We start from the raw sequence: 22,921 nt of genomic DNA, 5'->3' as shown, positions 1-22,921 counted from the left end.
GCCAGATTTGAGGACCGTGCATGATGTCCGCAGCTTTTTGGGCCTGTGTTTCTATTACAGGAGCATAGGAAGCATTTGGCCATTGTGTTTGAAGAACTCTGGAAGCATAGGTTGGTCATTAATGGCAAGAAGAGTGAGTTCTTCTTGGAAGAGATACAATTCTTGGGGCATATCGTGTCCAAAGATGGAGTCCGTATGGATTCTTCGAAAGTGGAAGCAATTCTCAATTGGCCAGATTTGAGGACTGTGCATGATGTCCGCAAATTTAGATGTTTGAGGGTCAGTGGCATGATCATTATACTCTCAGGGATGGCTTTTTGTTGATGCATGGTAGACTGTCTGTTACCAGGCAATTACAACTCAAGGTTATGATTGTTGAAAGTCATGCTCCGTCGTATGCGGGTCATAGAGGTATTGACGCCACGGTAAAGGCAGTTGAGTCTTTCTTTTATTGGCCGACCTTGAGAAGAGATGTTGATGCTTTTGTTAGGCAATGCATCGTATGTCAAAAGGTGAAGTATGACCGTCAGAAGACAACAGGGTTACTTCAGCCTTTACCTATTCCAGATAGACCATGGGAGAGCATTGCCATGGATTTTATATTTGATCTTCAAGGACACAAACAGGAAATGATGGCATTTGGACTATCATATGCAGGTTCAGTAAGCAGGCTCATTTCATTCTCGTGCGTAAGAAGATCAAAGTTGATCACATGGTGAAGTTGTTCATGGCGAACATCTTCAAATATCATGGCATGCCTTCGTCTATCATTAGTGACCGTGATCCACGGATGACGAGTTTATTTTGGAGAGGGTTGTTTGACAACATGGGTACAACTCTCAAGTCTACATCATCATTTCATCCACAGACAGATGGGCAGTCGGAAGAGGCTAATTCCACGGTGTTAGATCTTCTCAAGTGTTATGTGTCAAAGCACAAGCAACGATGGAAAAAGTATCTTCCTTTGGTGGAGTTCGCCTATAACAACACCATCCATACCTCGACGAGCAAGGCGCCTTTTGAGATTGTGGAAGGAGGGAAGAAGGTACCACCCATTTTGCACAAAAAGGATAAGATCTTTGAGGCTTACCAGTATGTGGAGAACATGGATGAAGCTTATAGGAAAGTTAAGTTGGCAAAAAGCTCAGCAAAAGCAAAAGAAGACAGCAGACGGTCACAGACGTGCATTAGAGTTTGCATTGGGTGATTGGGTTCTTTTGCGATTTGAAAAAGCTAGGCTCAAAAAGATGAAGGGTAAAGAGCGCTTATTCCCTAAGTTGAGCATGCGCTATTATGGACCTTTTGAGGTATTGGAAAAGATTTGGTGAGGTGGCCTATTGTTTGAAGCTACTAGATCACTGGAGGATTCACAATGCATTTCATGTGAGTCTACTTAGACCTTTCCTTGGGGATGTGCCTGGGATGTATCAGATGAGGCTCAGTCGGAAGTTGATGAACTTGATGAGGTTCTTATTCCAGAGCAGATAGTGGCACATAAGGAAAGAAAGATACGAGGTAAAGTTTCCCGTCGTTATCTTGTGAAGTTCAAGAACTGTTCACCGATGGATGCGAAGTGGATGGAGGAGGGTGACTTAGCAGATTCACCTCAGGTATTGCAGCTTTATCTTGATGCCTTTGAGTTGGAGCCGACTCTTGCTACGGCTCATTCAGGTTCAGCAGAGCAAGGGTCTGGAGCATTGCCTGATGCTCAAGAGGGAGGTAGCACCTCCACTCTTGATACAGACTCAGATGACATCTAGAGGTCGCTTGGTGCAGCTTTTGTCTCACCCGAAGGTATTGATAGCTGACAGTACATCTGCTTATGGGACTTCTATGATATATGTGTACTAATCACATTGGATGTTGTGGTTGTGTATGGTTCACAGTCGTATACAACTTGGACTATTACTACACCATTGGTTTGCAGTGAAAGTTGTTACATATGCGTGGCTTAGAGAGATTGGGACGCTGATCTTGCCATATTGTACATTTCACTTTTAGTTGGATCACATGGCTGATATCTTACTGTATTGGGCAGCCTTTGTTATCAGTGCGGTTCTGCTTTGGATGTCTTGCTGTATCACCAGATTGCAATTGAGGACGCTTGCCATTTTTCAAGAGGGGGGTATGTCATGACCCTGTGAAATTGGTATAGCATAAGTGTGAGCGTGGTGGTCAGTGAGCAAGATAAATATTTTCAGGTTCATACTTGGGTGGCAGCCTGCAGGACAAAAAGGAAACATGTGTGGACATCCCCAAGTGTGAAGGGGGACCAAGGGGTTAAAGTTCATAAGGTTTATAACCTTGGGTGGCCCCTAGGAAGATTTTAAAAACCTTAAGTGGCCCCTAGGATATTTATGGGAGGGGCCTACTCCACTTTTGGAGTACATGCCTCCCTCTCTCTCTCTATCTCTTGCTTTTGGGGAAAGGAGGGCAGTCGGGCAAGAGCTACATGCGTGGAATTTTCTTTCTCTTGGAACTGCAGAATTACGAAGAGGCGCTTTCATCCTTGAGGAGGCTGGCGGGCAGCGCTGATTACAGGCCTGGAAATACAGCTACAGGGGTCTGCGCATTTGGCTACACCCTTGTTTTTTGAAGACGCTGTGGACGGGCTGCGCTTCCCTGGCTGGCTGCTGTACTGTAGAAGATTCAGGCAGCTGGTTTCATGGGGGAGAATTCACAGGCTGGCTGCTGTGCTGTGCTACATAACAGAGACACATGCCTCTTTTCTCTCTCTCTCTCTCTCTCTCTCTTTAGCTCTTGGAGAACTGGTTGGCTGCTGAACTGCAGATCATACAGGCACCTGTAGGTTCTTCTTATTCTCTCTCCTTTGCTTTTGGCAAGAAGCTGGTTATCAGTTGGGAAGCGTGAACTGTGAGAAGGGAACACAAGGCTGGACAGCAGGTTCTCTCACTGGTTTTCTCTCTCCCGGCTGCAAGACAAGAGAGCAGGACATAATGGGGCTTTTTCCTCGCGTCTTTTCTCTCTTGTGAAAAGCGACATAAAGACTGTAAGTTTCTCTCGCTCTTTGTGAGCAAGTGGACTGCAGGAGTTGTCTTATGGAGTCTCTCTTTTCACTGGCTCATGATTGTTCCAGAGTGGTTCTCTCTGGCCCTTTGTGAGAGGAAGGGTTTGGCAGTTCAGAGGGTGGAAATAGGACAAGATTGTGGGCTGATTTGGATGAGTTTGTGGACTGTTTTCATGGCTGAGTTTGTGGCTATGTGCATGGTTCAGTCAGATGCATATTGAAGGCCTCATGGATGTACAGACTTAGCAGATTAGAGGAGATAACAGTGTGGTGTTCTTGGGACACAAAGTTGTGTAACCTCTATGCTAAGAGGTCCTGAGGAATTGGCAGATTGGACTTGCAGACATACGAGCCATGAATGGCCATGTTGTAATCATTTAAAACTTTTCCGTTGAAATTGAATAAAGAAATACCGAAAGGGGCACCAAGCTTTGGGGCCAACAAGTGTCGTTCTCTTTCTTGTGTTGGAGCACTCTAGCTCTTGTTTATTTGTTTATTGGCTGGACTACAATTGGATTGGGTGACTGCTCACTTTGTTGGAGTAGGTGAGCACAGGGGAACCGTTTTGGGTGAGTGTGTAGAACTCGTCCTCAAGATTTGTCATGTACTGCGGAGGTAGAAACCTGGTCTTCATAGTCCAGTATGCAAGTGTAGGAATCTGTGTGCAAATGGGACCAATGTTGCCACCAAGTGACAACATCACCTGTGAGGTGTGGAGCCGCGAGATGGACTTTATCTTGGGTATCTGTGATCTTGGAGAGTGGAAAATGGGCAACAAACTGGTGGATGAATTGGGTTACAACTGAATGGTCGCACTTGCCGTCGTACTAGGTGAAGTTCGGTGAGGCATGGATGACTGTTGTTGAGGTTATGACTGGGGTTGTGGAGGATTGAGAAGGGTGGAAAGAAGTTTAGTACTAGAGTCCGGAGTGGTTGTTGGAATTGGTCCCTCAAATCTTCTCGAGCTTGCCGCTCGTGGTTCACCTTTGCTTCGAGCTTTGCCCGTAGTAGCCGCTCCTCTTTGGCCTTGCGTTTGGCTTTCTCTTCTAGCTGTTTGGCCAGTCTTACTTCATGGTCTTGCTCTTCTTTTTCGGTCATCCATTGTCACCACTGTTGTATTGAGGAACTTTGTTCTTTGGGTGTCTCTTGCTAGGCCAAGGTTGTGTGTAATTTTGCTAGTCTTTTTTTTTTCCATTTGGACTCTTTCGAGTTGAATTTGGAGTTGCCTTAGCTTTTGGTTGTCTTCGTTTTCTTTTTGCGGAAGCGTTTCTTCAAATGGTTCTTCTATAGTCATGTCTTCAGAGCTTGATGGGCGAGTGGTTTTTCTTGATCTCAGCTTTACCATCCATAGGGTGCTCTCACCCTAGGTTGTTGGGTTGAATCGCCTCCCATGCTCGGATACCAATGTAGCATATGCCAAGCTAGGACTGTGTGAAACAATGAGGTCTTCTCTAAACCCGAGTTTAGTGAGTCTTTAGCAATCCTTTAAATAGCATACATGAATCTGAAAGATGTAGTAAAGACAAGTATGCAAAGGCTGAGGGCCTAAACACACATGCCTGACTGTTTGCTTGAGAACTTGATTTGTTTTCTGATGGTTTTATGGACTGAGGCTGAGGCGCATTTTTATATGTCCATAGGACTGCTGGTCGGCTGGTTTAAGGCTATCGGCTTGTTCATATTTGTGTCACGACGGGATTGATCAGCATTTAATGCTGGCTTAAGTCGTGGGCTGGTTCTGTTGGTTGGCCGACTGCTACCCAAGCACTTGATTGGTTGCCGACTGGTTCTAAGTGAAGGTCAAGGCTGTTTATGCCTCTCGCAAGGCATTTCCCTCCTTGGGGCTGGCCTTAGGTCTGGCCCTGCAATATGAATGCAACTATCATACCTATGATGCATACTACTCCTAAGGCTGACATCTACATGAAGACTTACTTGTTCAATTCTCCGAAGTGGGTTAAGAGGACTGACCTGACAGACCACTATGGTTGGGAGACTCACTTACGTAGCTCATGCGTGACATGTCCTAGACTGGGGCTCACAAAGTGGTCAACATACAATAGAATATCCTAAAAAAGGTACTACTTCTGTACATAATTCTTGCACTGTTGATGAGCCAATTTGTCATCATGTACCACAGTCCATGGGTGCACATGACACCCTCCAATGCCTTGGACAGAGGTGATAGAGGAACTTATTGCCCTGGGACCAACTCAATTGGATGATTCTCAGGATGAATGGGTGTGAGCTTGGGCGAGAGATCGTTCTTTGACTTGATGTCCTGAAGTCGCAGAAGGAGACCTATTATCCTTTTCTCTAAAGGTTTTGTTGTCTTAACAACGGATTGTTGACTGTGGACCTAGATCAACGCAATGCCATTTCCATTGCTTATTGCTCGTCGGGCCAGATTATGAGAAATGAGTGGAATCGTAGGAATGCACCTATCCCCATGAATCCTGAAAGGCTTAGGAAAATCCCATGAATCGGTGTTCGGGAATGGCCACAAACTTTCTAAACCACTAGATGCCGAGAAGCATGTCACACCTTGAGAGAGGTGACTGCTGCAAGTTGGGCTTTGGTTTTAGTGTGTAAGGTACTAGGCATTGTGACTAACACATGGAATAGGCTGGAAATTCTGTATGGTAAACTTGCTGGTAGTATCCAACCCCTTGAGGAGCTGTTTCAACGTTTCTTCCTCGGATTTTCCCAATTGCTGTGCCATGGTGATGACTTTGTTGGAGTAAGTCAGCGCGGGTGACCCACTCTAGGAGAGTCGGTAAAACTCGTCCTTAAGATTGGTCATGTACTAGGGTGGGAGGACTCTAGTTTTGAGGTCAAACACGAAGGTGTTCGGTATATAATTCTTGCATTCGTGGCCGGATCTACATGAAGACTCGACCAATGCTACCACTAGGTAACGGCCTCCCCTGTGAGATGTGGGGTTGCCATGTGGCCGTTGTCTCGAGTATTTGCAAACTTAGCTAATGGATAAACTGGGTAACTGCAAAACAAATTGATGAATAAACTTAGTAACTGCAGAATGATCACACTTACCATCATACTTACTGAAGTTTGGTTGAGCATGTATGGCGAAGAAAGTGGGATTAGGTGCACATTTGGCGAAGTGCGGCTATTAGATTGGCTTGTAAGGTTGCGAATGTCTGTTGATGCGGGAGTTGCATGGCTTCCCGATCTTGCTTGTGTTGGTGTTCCAAAGCCACAAGTTCTGCACAACAGTGGCCTTCTTCAACTGCGTGTTTGGCTTCCTTGGCCTTATGTTCCTCAACAAGTTCTTGGCGTCTATGTTGCTCCAATTAGAGAAGCATGCATTCCACGAGACCTTGTTCTCTAGGTTGCTCTTTAGGATTTTCTGCCTCTTTTGTTGCTTGTGAAGTTGAAACTGTAGTAGTCTGTTTTGCTTCATCAGCTCTTGGATGAAATCTTTGTTGCTTTCCCGAAGGGTGGTTTCTTCTTTGGTGGTGCCTTCTTAGACACTTTCTTCTTCGATGGTGTCTGCTTTGAAGCTTTCTTCTTCATCTCCCAACATGGTGGATGGCTGGGCATCCACCGGATGCTCTTAATTTAGGTAGCCAAGCTGGGTCTCAACTAGAAGCTCTGATGCCAATGTGACATGCAACCAGTATGATCCTATAACACAGCCAGGCCTTCTTTATGCCTTTATGTTGGAGTAAGGTGAACCAATCCACATTAATCTTTGTACAAGGAGATAGAGCTGTAGAGAGAGAAGATGGAGGGTTGACACGAGATTGGGTCCCAACTACCTAGGGTCCCCTCCTGCAAGCAGGAGTATTTGCTTCTATTACTTTGGAGAACTTTTTTACAGTGCAGACTTTACCAAGAAACTTACTGGAAGACGGTTGACTGTGGAATGCCAAACACAAGGACAAGGTAGACCAAATGGTGGCTGAATCATCAAGCAGTCTCTAGACAACTGAGAAGCCACTTCGGGAGCCAATATGTACACCCAGATCTGCTGAGGGGATGCAGGACTGATGGCTGAGTGTTGAAGTTGACTTCTGGCTGCCTTGGACTGAATCACATGAAGGTGCTCTGCTGAAAATATGTATGCACAAGTCAGAAGACTCAAGCACACATTGAAAATGCTTTGTTTCAATGATGAAAGAATGAGATGATTCATGGGAGATTGAGAGGTGCCTTATATATGATCACCCTACATCAAGTTGGCTCGTGCTGTTGGCCTGTGGCCCTGTTGATAAGTGCCCATGACTTGCTGAAAATAATATTTATGCCATAGCTTTTCACATGCGTGGCTTGTGGGCTGCTTATGTTGGCCGATTGGATGCTATCATGCTTGGCCGTGGTGGCTGACTGCCAAGGTTGGTCACTATGCCAAGGGCTCATGGCTGGCCCCTTTGTGGCTCTTGGGCACCCCAAATGCGAGCCCACTAATGGCTGGCCATAAGGCTAGCATAAAGGCTTTGCTTCTACATGCTTGCTAAGCCTTTCATATCTAGCCTATTGGCCCTTGCCGTGGACGTAAGTCAGAAAAACCTGTATTGGCCAGTTCCCGCTTGATGCCATGCTCCGCACAAAAGCATTAGAAGAAAACTCCCCTCCTTTGTCAGCCCAAACAGTCTTCACCTGCAATCCAGACTCATTTTCCACCATAACATACCAATCCTTGAACCGAGCAAAGGCTCCTTCGAAAATCCTGTAACAACTCTTGGGACGGAGTCATGTGCCTGGAAGCACCACTCTCTAGAATCCACTCGAGTATCCCCAATGGTGAGACCCTCTGCTGCTCGAAGAAGATGAAGCTACGGTGTCCATAATCTCCAAGTGCACAAAGGTTGGAATCTTTGCGGCTGCAAGCTGAGGAATCAGCACCTTTTCCGGTGCTCAGCTAAGGAAACTTCCTCCAATAATGACCCTTCTGTCGACAATGGTTAGAGGTTCACTCGGCCTTCAAAGCATCACGTTCTGAGTCAGGTTTCTTCTCAGAAGACTTTGCCAGTGAAGACTTCCCTTTGCCCTTGTTGTTGTCGTCGTCGTTGTTGTTGCGGCCTTTTGATTGCTGGCTAGTCAAAGCCTCATAACCTCCGCCTTGTGGAGGGTTCAAAAACGGCTCTTCTTGGTCCAATACCATCAGCACAAGCTCCTCCCATGTAATGGTGCTAAGCCTCCCACTGGTGATCAAGGAAGAATAGAAAGCTGAGTACTGAGGGAATAGATGAGACACCAAGGTGATGGCCATATCCTCTAATGATATCTCCTTCCCAGCTTGAAGAACCTCTTGTTGAAGAGCTTGGAGTTTGTTGATGCGCTCTCGCATTGTCGAAGACTTTGCATGATTCATCACTTGCATCTGCACTTCCAAGGAAGTTCTCTTCATGGGCGATACCGAAGCCAAGTGTTGCCAAATCCCTCGAGTCATGTGTTTGATGTGGTTGATCACTTGGGGTGTGCACGGTGCAATTAAGGAAGATGAAAGAACGGATAGAGGCGTTGGCACGATCCCACAACTGTGCTTGAGCCTCCCGTTCTTTCCTAGTGGATAATGAAGGTTCCTCCTCCTCCAACTCTGGCCTTGGAACTCCAACTACGATGAAATCAGCCAAATCATATGACTCCAATACAGACTCCATCGTTACCTTCCAGATGCCATAGTTGTTCCCGTCCAACTGTCGGTCCACCGGGAACATCGGGAGGGTGGGGATCTTCACATGTTTCTCTGCCATCTCGGGGTTTTACTTGTTCTTATGAAGGGAGGGTGGGTGGGAAAAAAAATGTGAGGAAGAAGCTGCAAATAAATGCAAGGTGGCTGTCCAACAACGATGCTGCCTTCTACCTTCTTCTGCACGTCTTGAACAGCCCAACAATACTCCAATCAGCACCAAACGCAGCAATCCCGAATGCTTTCACCGTTTCTAAATCTTCAAGCCACTTGAGGCTCTGATACCATGTCAAAATGGGGAGCGGAAATGAGACTAGCAGAAAGTACAGAAATGCAAGAGAGGAGAAGGCTGTACAAACTCTGCTATATACACCTGAGTCTGGTACAAACTGGTGTGGGAGGCAAGTGTGGTATACATACAAGAAGGGGCAGCCAGTCGGCCAGTGGGAATGGGGCCGACAGCCCCTGTGGAAACCCACGACTAGGCCTGGCCCAGTCAGCCAGCAAAATGCCTAGTCGGCTGGTCCACGACCAGCACCACCTGGTCGGCCAGCAAGTCGGGCCCTCCAGGCAGCAATCTACTACAGCCGACCAGGGAAAAAGAAAACAGGCCCCCACGTAAGGAATAAAATGGACAATGGGGAAAAATGGAGAAACAGTCACACCAGGCGGGCACACCCGCAACACTGGCCCTCACCCTCTACAGTGTAATATGGTATGGACAGGAGATGACTGCTAACAGTTGAAGTTGTAAATGTGATTTTTCCTATGGTGGGGTTGGTGAATTGTCAATTGCGAGCTACTTGTCCATAGTGTAATGTTTTGAAATTTACAAGGATTGGAACACCTTTTTTATTGTTTTTTTTGGTGTGGATTGGGGGGAGGAGGGGAATGGGGTTTGAAGCTGCAAATGGGCTTGAGTATTTTGTAGATGTGAGGAATGCAGTTTTCTGGTCTTCCTCAGGGATACTGGTTAGATCACATTACACAGCTTTTTTGAATCATTTAGTTTGTAATGAAGAGCTCCTGTACATAATTATGTGCTGATCATTCCCAGATCACTCATGGATTTTCTGTCTCCTGCTTATTGGGGCTTTTGATAACCTGTACAACGTGCTGTACTTTTGATTGTGCACTTGCCTTGTATGTGTGCCTTCTAAGCAAGACTGATTATGGATGGTGCAGTTGTTGAGCGGATTTTCACGCAAGAGGGGGTAGAGGTTCTTGGATGGAGGCCTGTTCCTGTTAATCTATCAGTAGTTGGTTACTATGCGAAGATAACTCTTCCCAGCATACAACAGGTCTTGGTGAAAGTTACCAATGAAGGGTCTCGTGAAGATCTTGAAACAGAAATGTATATATCACGGAAGCTGATTGAAAAAGCAGCAGAATCTGAGTCCTGGGGCCAAGATTTATATATTTGCTCTCTCTCCAACTCAACAATAGTTTACAAGGGAATGCTAAGATCAGAGGCTTTGGGAAGTTTTTATCTGGATCTACAAGATTCACTATTTACATCGTCCTTTGCCATTTACCATAGACGATACAGCACGAATACAAATCCTAGGTGGCCTCTTGCCCAGCCAATGAGATTTCTTGGTCACAATGGGGAGATCAACACATTGCAGGTACAAACTTAATGCATGTCATGGCTGTTACTGAACATTCAATGCCCTGCCTTGGATGTTTTGCTAGGGTTTTGAGCTAGCCCTCTGCAAGGTCATAACTCTGTTAATTTCACAATTTTAATTCAACTTGTTTACCTTTCAAGTATTTAAAGAGATGCATTACATGCTGCTAGAAAGGCCACCGGGCAATTTTTTGAAGGTTTTTAGCAAGCTTGCAAGTGATCACTCCTTTTGCTTTCATAAACAATATTGATTGTAGGGGAACCTAAATTGGATGAGATCCCGAGAATCTTCGATGAGGTCTTCTGTTTGGCATGGAAGAGAAGATGAGATTCGTCCTTATGGAAATTCCAAGGCTTCTGACTCTGCAAATCTCGATGCAGTAGCTGAGGTATAACAACACCCTTTGATGTTTGTAACATTTTCAAAGATTCAAATTGCTGGGATAGTTCAAATATCATTTCTGTTAAAGCGCTACCATGGAGGTTTTTCAGTTTTTTTTTCTTTTTTTGGGGGCAGCGCGCAGAGGGGGGTGGTATGGGTCCTGGGAGTGAATGCATATATTACTTTGTTGATCAGATTGATTTGGTATTTTATTGATCAGCTGCTCATGAGGAGTGGCAGATGTCCTGAAGAAGCATTGATGATCCTTGTCCCTGAAGCATACAAGAAGCATCCTACTCTGATGATCAAATACCCAGAGGTATCTTGGAATGCATCTCTTTCAGTTTTGAAATTTTAATTAAAATTTTAAGAGGCTAGATGCTATGGCTTGGAGAATCTGATTTTTACTGTTTCTCAGCTTTGCCCTTTTATATTAATCTTATTTGTTGTTTTGTGAAGTTTTTGTGAAGTTGTTTTGGCACTTACATTTCAGGTTGTCGACTTTTATGAGTACTACAAGGGCCAAATGGAGGCATGGGATGGACCGGCTCTATTATTGTTCAGGTAGGACACTGCTGGGGAAGGCATTGGTATATGGAAGCTTAAGAGCACCAAGGCAACTTTTTGTTTGCTTCCCATATTATATATACATTTGTGCGTGTGTGCCACCTTATGCTGGTCCAGCTGCTGATTTTTCTGGCCAGTATTTATCATGTTAATGCCAGGAAAGTTTTTTTAAATAAAGTTGTCTTATCTTGTTTCCCTTCTAGTGACTATCTTGCTTGCCACGATATGGTTTACACTGTTGGACCTTAGCCTTACAAAAGATTTACCAAATTACAAATGGTCTGTAGGTCTAGCTCTGCGAGAACTCGGCCTGCCATTGTTGTGAGTGGTTTTGGAATCAGATGTCAAGTAGGCTTTTCTCTTTGACCAAAGATGGGGAATGAGAATAATCTGGTGTTCCAGCATCTGAAGATCACAGCCCTTGACATCAGAAGTCAGCTTTCTTTCACCAAATTGGGGATTGGGATGCTCTTCTGGGCCATCCTTGTAAATCCACAGATCTTGATAGCAACGTAACAAAAGCACCTATTGCACAGCTTTCCTTCACCAAACTTGGGGATTGGGATGCTCTTTTGGGCCATCCTCGTAAATCCACAGATCTTGATAGCAACTTAACAAAAGCACCTATTGCACAGGCAAGGCTCTATTTTTTGAATGTCATTCTCTGTGCACAGACTGACTTTGATTTTTGACTCACCCAAGGTCTAGTACGGATAAGCCATTTACAGAATGGTATGCAGTAAGTGGATCTGGTTAGGGTTCGAGTTGTATTAAGACCATGGCCTGTGGTGTGGATGACCAGCAGGAGGAGGAGGAGGAGGATTGTACCCATCCAAAAACTAGAAGTATGGATGAGGATATCATGCAATGCATTGAAGACATCAAGAAAAGTCTACAAGCTGTTGAGAATGATTTGTGCAACTTCTCCTTTTTGTGCGCAAAGAAGCCATTCTTAGACAGTTGAGGGAGTGCAACCTTTTGGGGTATAGCATATCAATGGTGCCAAAAGAGATTGACTTGCCCTTGAAGGGAAATATTCGGCAAATACAAGCACATGTTATGCGAACCAGGCTTGGACATGGAAGATCTCAGCAGCCAGACAAAGTTGCAACAAAACAAAACTCAGCAAATGCATATGATGCACAGCCAAGGCTCTACTTTCAAGCATCGTGCTGCATTTGCCAATTAGAGCGTGAGTTCTGGCTTACTCAAGGATGTTTCAGGACTTGTACTGAGTACTGATCAGCCATTTACCGTGTTTCCATTGATAGCGGTGTGAATTAGTTCTCATCATTGTATTTCCATTATTGTCTAGGTATTGTTTACTTTGAACTGTCTAGTATGGTATTGTGCTGTTAATCATGGTAAATTATTAATATTGAACTTCTAAAATTTTGTTAGTGGTCTAATTTGAGTCCCATAGCCAGCAATAACATCTGGAATGGTGCTGACATTGTATTGAAGGTTAATCATTGAAGTATTGATGGCAACAGTTTTAGTGATCATCTGCTTTTTGTAGCGATGGAAGAACTGTTGGAGCTTGTCTTGACCGAAATGGGCTTCGGCCTGCCAGGTTTTGGAGGACAGTAGATGACATGTTATATGTAGCATCTGAGGTTTGTTTCCTTTTCATGCTTATGTGGAATGAGGTTGGGTGCCTGTGGCATTTTTGTTGAAATGCTCTCCACTGAGAATGACAAGAGGAGGTGTTGGAAGCAAAACCCAGTTTGGAATGGGAACTTCATACTTGAACTGGCAGGTGGGAGTGCTCAACATGGATGAATCAAAGATCACATCAAAAGGGCGTTTGGGTCCAGGAATGATGATTGCTGTGGATCTTGAAACGGGACAAGTAATCATCAACATTTACATTTTTTTGTTGATGTGAAGGGTTTCTGATTTCTGCCAACTTTCTTTAGTGTTTAGAAATAGTTTCAACTGTAGGGGTCATAATTTAGAATAGTTGACACTTTGGGGTGATTAAAGTTTTAACGACAATCACATCAATATGCAACTGTGTGAAGGTTTCTGAAAACACGGAGGTCAAAAAGCGGATTGCAAATGCAAAACCTTACAAGAAGTGGCTTGCTGAAAAAAGTTACCCTTTACAACCTGCAAAGTTCCCTGCTTCTAACCTTTGGGACAGCGACAAAGTTTTGAAGCTTCAGCAGTAAGTCTCTGAGTCTCATTCGACCAAAACACACATGGGTTTATGTAGGCATCTACTTGTGCATGCAGCTATTACTGTTTCAGTTTTTAACTTTTCTACTGCTTTGTTAATGACATTTTGTGCAGGGCGTTTGGCTATTCTTTAGAGGATGTTCAGCTAGTGATTGAAAGCATGGCTTCACAAGGAAAAGAGCCTACTTTTTGCATGGGAGATGACAGCCCTTTGGCTGTGCTGTCTCAGAAGCCTCATATGCTCTATGACTATTTCAAGCAGCGTTTTGCGCAGGTAAGAGCATATGTGACAAGGATGCTCTCAACAATCCTGGCTTATGATAAATATGCTTGATGTTTGTAATAGAGGGTCTGGAATGTGGTTGGTTTCAGGTAACAAATCCTGCCATTGACCCCTTACGGGAGGGTTTAGTTATGTCACTTGAAGTCAACCTCGGAAAGCGAGAGAATATTCTTGAAGTGGATGCAAAGAATGCAGATCAGGTGTGCCCATATAACTTAGAAACAGAGGCCTTTTATTGCATTAGTCTTTTTGAAGTGTATTTTACATGCTAATTTTTGGAAGTTTTGGATTGGCTTGCTGAGTCATGAAAGGTTACCTTGACAAGCCCTATTTTGAACGATGGAGAACTGGACTCCTTGAAAGCTGACAAGAAGCTTAAGCCGTATCGGCTTCCCATTTTTTACGATGTTCGCAACGGTGTAGAGGGATCACTTAAAAAGGCTTTGAATAGATTATGTGAAGCAGCGGATGATGCTGTTCGTGCGGGATCACAGTTACTTATCCTTAGTGATCGGCTTGATGAGCTGGTATTTGTTTTTCATTTGGCTATGGAAGTTTCTTAATTGTTGGATATATCCCATCAAAAAGTGTGTGAAAAAACTGGTCCATACCTACTAAACACCGAGTGCAGCTGTAATTCCTGCATATTTTTTAGATAAAATGTGATACCATAATTCTGTGTGGCTTCTGTTGATACCCTTTGGTGTATGCCAGGCAAGTTATCCAATTCTCTGACCGACTGTTCCTTGATAGCAGGAACCGACCAGACCGGCTATACCAGTACTCCTGGCAGTTGGGGCTGTACATCAGCATCTCATTCAGAATGGTCTACGCATGTCTGCATCTATAGTTGCAGACACGGCTCAGTGTTTCAGTACACATCACTTCGCTTGTCTGATTGGTTATGGTGCCAGGTTTGTCTTCTTATTTTTCAGAGTGTTCGTTTGCATGATGGGCATGGCTAATTACTACAGTTGCATTTCATCTTCTATATCTTTGCTGTAGCAGCTTTCCTGGATGCTCAATGCATCTCCTATGACATTGTACATTCTTGGACTTATATGCTATTTTGGCCTTAACAAATCTAGTTCTCCTTTTCTTACACTTTTCGGCTGATGGTCTGTGTACAGTGCAGTATGCCCATATTTGGCCTTGGAAACCTCTCGGCAATGGCGTATCAGTACCAAAACAGTCAACTTGATGAAGAATGGGAGAATGCCTACAGTGACAATGGAGCAGGCTCAACAAAATTACTGCAAGGTCACTTGTTTGGCTTTTTTAAAGAAATATTGCCACTTTTTCTGTGGTTGGAATACTGTGCTTTTATCGGTTTACTCAGAACTGAATTTGAATAGCATCTTCATTGAGGTGGCTATGCATGCAGGCAGTCAAGGCTGGCATTCTCAAGATTTTATCAAAAATGGGCATTTCCTTGCTGTCAAGGTAAAATAATGTTGTGATACAATGCTTGCTTGAGTTTCTGACCCTTATTTTCGAAAGGTCATTACATACATAACTTCTAAGCATAGATGTTACCCATTCGTCCTTCAGGCAAGGGATCTCCCCCGTTCAACCTCACCCATCTGATGGGTGAGAAATGTGTGTGTAGAGACTTCAAACTTTCAGTTGACTATACGACTTATTGTTGGGAGCGCCACAAATTAACCTGAACTTGCCTGAGAGTGTTTGTGTCAAATTGTGCACAGTTTTGATAATCTGTGATGCATGCAGTTATTGTGGAGCACAGATCTTTGAAATTTACGGTTTGGGAGAAGAAATTGTGAATACATCCTTTTGTGGAAGTGTCTCAAGAATAGGAGGCCTCACTCTCGATGAGGTAAAAGCTCACTGGGTGATGCTGCCTGATATTGCTTGGACGGTGTGATTCTTTTTGTGAGTGTTTTTTTAAAATTTCTTTTACATGCATCTTTTATTGTTCCAATAATCCTAGGACGGTTCTGTTCTTTAGATAGATAGATGGATGGATATATATATATATATATATATCTATATCTCTATATCTCTATCTACCTACTTATCTACCTACCTACCTACATATATATCTATCCATCTCTCTTGTCTCTCTCTACCTACCTACCCACCTATATATATAAACATACATACATGTATGTATGTATGCACAGAGAGAGAGAGAGAGAGAGAGAGAGAGAGAGAGAGAGAGAGAGAGAGAGAGAGAGAGAAAGAAAGCTGTATTAACGTCTACTAGTGGCTGAATTCGACCTATGAGACAAATCAATGTACAACTGTCAATGTCTTCTGGATGTCCAAAAAAAAAGGACAAAATGAACATGAAATAAACTATGAAAGTATTGAGCTACTGGGGGGGGGGGGGGTGATGGATGGAGCACTATTACTAAAAGCTCAGTATGCAACCTATATGCGCAGGGTATACAAGAATGCAATGCAGATCTGTCTAGCTCCAACCAGTACCATAATGGGGGTGTAATATGTGATACATAGGCGATGGCGAGGCAAAAATACCTCGGAGCATGATCTCCGGGTGTGAGTGTAAGTGAGCTAGGCGCTCTTGGATATGGTGGTGGTGTGAGTGTAAGAGAGAGAAATGAAATGAAATGTTATATTAACGTCTTCAAAAGGCCATAATGACCTATGAGACCAAAAAGTTACATCATGGTGGATCTGATACAATGTCTGGATAAAAAACCGAGAGAGAGAGAGAGAGAGAGAGAGAGAGAGAGAGAGAGAGAGAGAGAGAGAGAGAGAGAAAGATTTTATTAACGTCTTCCAAAAGACCGAACTCGGCCTATGAGACAAATCGGAGTACCTGTATGGGGTATCCTCTGTCATCCCAACAAAATGAAAAAGTACTGAATAAAAAAGCTGAATCTGGGTGTGCAGGGGATGGAGCTCTATTACTAGGAGAATGCAAAGCTATATGCATGGAGTATACAATCATGATATGCAACCTAGCTAGCTCCATCCTGTACCATACTGGGGGTATAAAATGGTATACATCAGTGAAGGGGGTGTCCACAGCTCCCTGAAGAACATGCCTGGGTGTGCTCTGAAGCGAGCCAGTCGCTCCGCACCCTCTCTGTGAAACTGAGCTCTGATCTCTGTCATCTCTCTCTGGTATAGGCGTGGTGTCCGAAAGCCAGGTGTCCTCTGTCTCCTGCGGGCTCTAAGTGTCTCTGCTCTCTGGAGAGTAATCCCCTGCCGTGTAGGGGCTGGGAGGGGTATGGATCTCTGAAAAAATGTAGTAATCTGTGTCTGTCGCCCCCCCTCTGGAGCTGTCTGAGCCTGTAATAATGTCTCTCTGTGGCGCTGTATGTCTAGAATGTATCTCCCCAGTATGCGCTGGTCTGCTGTCTCAAAGATCTGGCGTAGGGAATGTGGCTCTCTGAATAAAATGGGATATCTCTCTCTGATGGCTGTATATGCTCTGCATCTGCATACATAATGCTCCTCACTCTCCACCTCCTCTCTGCACAATCTGCATACCCTCTCCTCTCGGGGGATCCGTGCTGCTCTGCCAGTTTCAATCTCCAATCGGTGTGATGAAACTCTGAGCTGACCAATAGCCACTCGGGAGCCGTGTGGTAAAAAGCCCTCCATGTATCTAGGCCTCTCTATAAATCCATCATCAGTGATACTCATGAAGTGATCTCTGTAGTATAGCATCTTCGGTGGAAGAGGCTGTGTAGGCGATATCCATGTCTCTCGTGTATAGAGCTGCCATAGATCCTGTCTCAATACTCTGTTCCTCTCACTATGAGAGAGACGGAGATTTTATTAACGTCTTCCAAAAGACCGAACTCGGCCTATGAGACAAATCGGTGTACCTGTATGGGGTATCCTCCGTCATCCCAACAAAATGAAAAAGTACTGAACTAAAAAGCTGAATCTGGGTGTGCAATAAGTACAATGAGTGGGGGAGGGGATGGAGCTCTACTACTAGGAGAATGCAAAGCTATATGCATGGAGTATACAATTATGATATGCAACCTAGCTAGCTCCATCCTGCACCATACTGGGGGTATAAAATGGTATACATCAATGAAGGGGGTGTCCACAGCTCCCTGCCAGTCGCTCCACACCCTCTCTGTGAAACTGAGCTCTGATCTCTGTCATCTCTCTCTGGTATAGGTGTGGTGTCCGAAAGCCAGGTGTCCTCTGTCTCCTGCGGGCTCTGAGTGTCTCTGCTCTCTGGAGAGTAATTCCCTGTCGTGTAGGGGCTGGGAGTGGGATGGATCTCTGAAAAAATGTAGTAATCTGTGTCTGTCGTACCCCCTCTGGAGCTGTCTGAGCTTGTAATGATGGCTCTCTGTGACGCTGTATGTCTAGAATGAATCTCCCCAGTATGCGCTGGTCTGCCGCCTCAAAGATCTGGCGTAGGGAATGTGGCTCTCTGAATAAAATGGGATATCTCTCTCTGATGGCTGTATTAACTCTGCATCTGCATACATAATGCTCCTCACTCTCCACCTCCTCTCTGCACAATCTGCATACCCTCTCCTCTCTCGGGGGATCCGTGCTGCTCTGCCAGTTGAGCCTCGAGTTTCTCTTGGAGACTCGGGGCCATTCCTCCAGATTACTGTGTAGTCCTTCCCACAAGCAGGGAAGGGGAAGAGAGAGAGAGAGAGAGAGAGAGAGAGAGAGAGAGAGAGAGAGAGAGAGAGAGAGAGAGAGAGAGAGAGATATGTTGCTGCCTTGGGGGCCTGAGCAGACCCTAGCGGAGAGGGAGGCGGGCAAGCATAGCGAGGCGGCGGCGAACCGTGAAGCGAATCTGCGAGGCAGAATCACAGGTCCTACTGGAGAGGAAGGCGGGCCAGCATAGCGGGCGGCGGCGAACGAATCAGCGAGGTGGAATCGGCGAACAGTTAGTAGGGCAACGAGGCGGAAGGGCTAGTGGGCGGCAGCGAGGCGAATCGGCGAACAGTCAGCACGGCAGCGAGGCGGAAGGGCTAGTGGGCAGCAGCGAAGCGAATCGGCGAACAGTTAGCAGGGCAGCGAGGCGGGAGGAGAGAGAAATGAAATGAAATGAAATGTTATATTAACGTCTTGAAAAGGCCATAATGACCTATGAGACCAAAAGTTACATCATGGTGGATCTGATACAATGTCTGGATTAAAAAAAAAAAACCCAGAAAATGAAAAATAAAGATGATACTACTGGCACCTAGAAAATGAAACTGGAACTGGAATATAGTGAGGGGAGGGTACGCTATGGAGGTGAGTGGAATATAGTGAGGGGATACAATATCATGTGGGACGGAGGGGTACACTATGGAGGTGCCTCCATCTCATAATATGTGCCGCATCGGACACTGGCGGATCTCCTCAATATCCTCTGTGGTCAACACCCTGACTGGGTGTCCGGCATGCCTCGCAAGAATAATCCGAATCTGCCGCTGCAACCTCCGTCTATGCTGGGATGCCCTCCTCCGTAGTCGTGGGCGTCTGAACCACCCAAGCTCAGTCGCACGATCAATCAGTGTACCCCTGGTGTGGGCGGTATCCATGTCCTGCTGCTGCTGTGGTCCATCTGGCGCAGTGATGGCTGGACTAAAGAAATCTGTAATGTGCCTCTGAGTCTGGCTCTCTGTGCGCCTAAGCAGGCTATCTCTATGTCTCCGCAGCTCCAGCAAGAACAATCCCAAACACCTCTGGTCCTGGTACCCCATGACTCTGGAAAGTGGTCCAAAACCCTCTCTGAATAAACAGTGGAAACGACCACGTATCTCATAGTATGCAGTACAATGGCATATATAATGCAGCTCTGTCTCTGGCTCCCCATGGCATACTCGGCATATCCTGGCCTCAGCTGGTATACCTCTATATCAGCCAATCTCAAGCTCAAGCTGGTGTGAGGATGTGCGAATCTGACCAATAGCGCATCGTACTGCATGAGACAAGTGTACATCCATGTAACTGGGTCTGATCACAAAACCATCTGCTGTGAGCTGAAGAAAATGCTCTCTGTAGAAAGCCATCTTCATGCCCAGCTCCTCAGTCGGCTGTATCCATGTCCTCCTAATGTCCAGCTGAACTAAATCCTGACGGATGAGTCTGGTAATCTCTGTCCGTGTGAGAGTGAGAGAGGGTGCCTCCAGAGAATACTGGAAGGGAGGCAATCTGTCCATGCTAAAACCATGTGCCTGGAACCAAGATGTCATCTGTCCATACCAACAAGCCGTCTCCCCCTGTAAAGCTAACTGTCGGGAGGACTCCAGGGCGAGGCGTGCATATCTGTCTCGGGGGAGATCCCACAAGCCATGTATGTAGGAGACTGATCTCGTAAGAGCCTCAATCACCAGAGGGGCAGCCGCCAGCTCTGCTCGAATAATCTCATGAGGTACCACGGCCTTGGCTCTAATAATCCTAGCAATCATAGATACCAAAGGCCTCTCCATACCTCTCCACCCGCCTGCGCTTGTATGGCCCACTGAAGGTCCCCATATCTGCACTCCATAAAGCATAGCTGATGTCACTAGAGTGTCAAAAAGCCAAAGTTTCGTTCGAGGTTCCTGAAACTGAACCTGCGAACACATCCTCTCCAAACCACCCAGGGTTGCATGTGCTCTAGTCAATCTAGTCTCTGCTGCTCTCCTCATCGAAAACACTGGCCCACTGAATACTACCCCAAGATATGTATATGCATCTGTATACTCCACAATCTCTTGCCCATATGTAAATGTGGAAGCTGATCGCCTAACCCACTGTGGCGTGGTGTTAAACACCATAACCTTGGTTTTGCCAAGGTTGACAGACAATCCACTATCATGTGCAAACTCATGTAAAGCATCCAGATGACGCTGCATACCCTCAGGGGAGTCAGAGATCAACACAATATCATCAGCATATAACAATAGTGGGATCCATGTACCTGCTAGCTGGGCTCCTCTGTCCCCCAATCTCTCAATGTAGTCAGAAGCCTCATCCACATACATACCAAACAGTGAAGGAGATAACGGGCAACCTTGCTTCACTCCTATAGTGGAGTGAACCAAAGTAGAGACCCCCTCTGGGGTGCGTACCTGTCCTGCAACTGATCTATATAAAGCCATAATCCCCCATATGAGCTCTGTGGGTACCCCCATCTCCTGTAATCGCCTCATCAATCTGGCTCTGGGCACTGTATCAAATGCTTTGCGGAAGTCCACAAAGCTACAATAAATCCGTCGCCCATGCGACCTGCCCTCCTCAATAATGGCCCGTAGAGTCAAGATGTGGTCAAGAGTAGAGAAACCTCTCCTGAACCCTGCCTGTCCCTCTGCTCGAATGCCAACTCTCTCTGCCCATCTACTCAACTGCTGCTCAAGAATGGATGCATACAATCGTGCTAGTGTGTGACCAATCATAATAGTGCGATAATTACCTGGCTCCATAGGGTCCCCTGACTTGAAGATAGGCACGATGGTGGACCTACTCCAAGTCTCGGGTAAGCCTTCGCACATAGCACGATTGAACATCACTGCTAGAAGCTCTGCCAGCATGTCTCTCGCATGAATAAAGTGCTCAGCGACCAATCCATCATGATCATATGCTCTCCCAGTCTTCATCCTATCAATGACCTTCCTTACCATCTCTGCGGTAAAGAAAGTACATGTCTGTGGGCATGGTGCTGGCGGGTCAGGAAAAGGTGTCTGTCCAGGAACTGTATATAGAGATGCTGCATAACTACCCCAGACCTCTGTAGAAGTGATGGCCAAAGCAGGGGAGGACTCATGAAACAGACGCCAAGCCTCCCTCGAATCCTGGCTCAAGAACAGCTGGTATAATTCCTGCTCTAGCTGAGCAAGGAAGGCCCGCTTCTTCCTTCGCACAAGGCGTCGGAAGGCAATACGTGACTGTCGGTGAGTATTGACTCCCAAAGCAACCTCCCGCTGCAGTCGGGCTCTGGTCTCTCTGCACTCCTCATCATACCAACTGTTCTGGGGCATACATCTAGAACGCTGTCTCTGTCTAGGCTGAGTATGTGGATATGCCTCTCTCGCTGCATCATGTAAAGTCTCTGTCAGTATATGGGTCAACTCCTCCAAAGGTCTCCCTGGCTCCTCTGTGTACAGACGTCTATAAATCCCATCTGTGTAGACAGCATCAGTCTCTGAGGTAAAAGTATATCGAGTGTGATCTGCCCCTCGTGTCCTCTGAGCTGTGGTAAAGTGAAAAGAGATAGTCAATGTCAACAATGCATGATCCACTACTACCCCAATGGGCCGAGATCCAACTGTGAAGTCCTCAATGCATGAAACAAAGCTGGGCATAGCCATAACATAATCCACTGTGCTAGCACCATGTCTATGTGGAAAGCAAGTAAATCCAGCTGCTGACGGAAACCTCTGCAAGCCATTAAGTATGGCCAACCCATGTGCAGTCCCCATATCTACTAAATATCTCCCATACTCTGTGCACTCCACATCCTGTGAGCGTCTGTTTAATCCCATATCCAGAGTGTCCAGCTCTCTCAGCATCTCCTCCGAGGTATCATAAAAGGCTATCTGGCGGTTGCCCGTCCGGGCATTAAAGTCCCCTAACAGGATGATGTCTCCATCCCTAGAGAACTCCCATATGTCATCATCTAGCACAGAGAAAGGAGACTGCCCTCTAGGTGCTGCATATGTCGATGTACTAGGAGCAAAATAGCATATGGCAATATACAGGAATCTGCCTGTGTCGGCCCTCAGTCTCACCCACATATATCTGGCCTGATCATCTCTCCGAACGATGTGTAGAAGCGGTTGCAGCTCCTCCCTGAAAAGAACTGCCACCCCTCCTGATCCTCTACTACTGTGTACCGATCTCGTCCCTACTCTGCAAGCTGTCTCCCATCTGTATCCTGTCACCTGTGGCATCATCTGACCAGGGGCCTGGTGAGTCTCCGAGTAGAAGACTATATCTCTATCTCTAAAGCTGTCCTCAAAGGCACGTACATCAAGTCTGAGGGATCCATTGCAGTTCCAGGCTGTCAGCTTTAATTTGGTCCCATAGGTCTCGCACCGTCATGTAGAGCGTCGCTCCACGATGACCACCCTCCCTTCTCTATAAAATGCTATCTTTCACTTTTCTCTTGCCGCTCTAATCTCTGGCATAACTTCCTTCATATGTGCAAGCTGTGAAAGAGTAAGATCATCAGCAAGAAAATTGCCTGTATGCTTTAAAGTGGGTCGTCTCTTCAAGAACTCCTTCTTTGCCTCAATAGAGGGGAAGCG

The 22,921-nt window shown here is 45.7% G+C and overlaps 1 protein-coding gene across 1 annotated transcript in view; it reads left to right on the top strand.

Annotated features, from left to right (window-relative positions):
• Nucleotides 1–22,921, top strand: part of LOC147632963 (ferredoxin-dependent glutamate synthase, chloroplastic-like) — a 93,365-nt gene that overhangs the window by 30,186 nt on the left and 40,258 nt on the right. The window contains exons 3-16 of the mRNA XM_086805963.1: nucleotides 9,870–10,312; nucleotides 10,572–10,703; nucleotides 10,917–11,015; nucleotides 11,190–11,260; nucleotides 12,783–12,879; nucleotides 13,023–13,115; nucleotides 13,288–13,433; nucleotides 13,559–13,718; nucleotides 13,817–13,927; nucleotides 14,039–14,254; nucleotides 14,484–14,641; nucleotides 14,858–14,987; nucleotides 15,112–15,170; nucleotides 15,459–15,564. Of these exons, the coding sequence (XP_086662089.1) occupies nucleotides 9,870–10,312; nucleotides 10,572–10,703; nucleotides 10,917–11,015; nucleotides 11,190–11,260; nucleotides 12,783–12,879; nucleotides 13,023–13,115; nucleotides 13,288–13,433; nucleotides 13,559–13,718; nucleotides 13,817–13,927; nucleotides 14,039–14,254; nucleotides 14,484–14,641; nucleotides 14,858–14,987; nucleotides 15,112–15,170; nucleotides 15,459–15,564 (2,021 nt within the window). The remainder of the gene's footprint in view (nucleotides 1–9,869; nucleotides 10,313–10,571; nucleotides 10,704–10,916; nucleotides 11,016–11,189; nucleotides 11,261–12,782; nucleotides 12,880–13,022; nucleotides 13,116–13,287; nucleotides 13,434–13,558; nucleotides 13,719–13,816; nucleotides 13,928–14,038; nucleotides 14,255–14,483; nucleotides 14,642–14,857; nucleotides 14,988–15,111; nucleotides 15,171–15,458; nucleotides 15,565–22,921) is intronic.

This window comes from Cibotium barometz, chromosome 12, assembly GCF_041138505.1.
Source record: "Cibotium barometz isolate CiBa-2024 chromosome 12, ASM4113850v1, whole genome shotgun sequence".
Lineage (NCBI taxonomy): Eukaryota > Viridiplantae > Streptophyta > Polypodiopsida > Cyatheales > Cibotiaceae > Cibotium > Cibotium barometz.
Note: the sequence above shows the minus strand (reverse complement) of the source record. Positions and strands in the feature narration are given on the sequence as shown.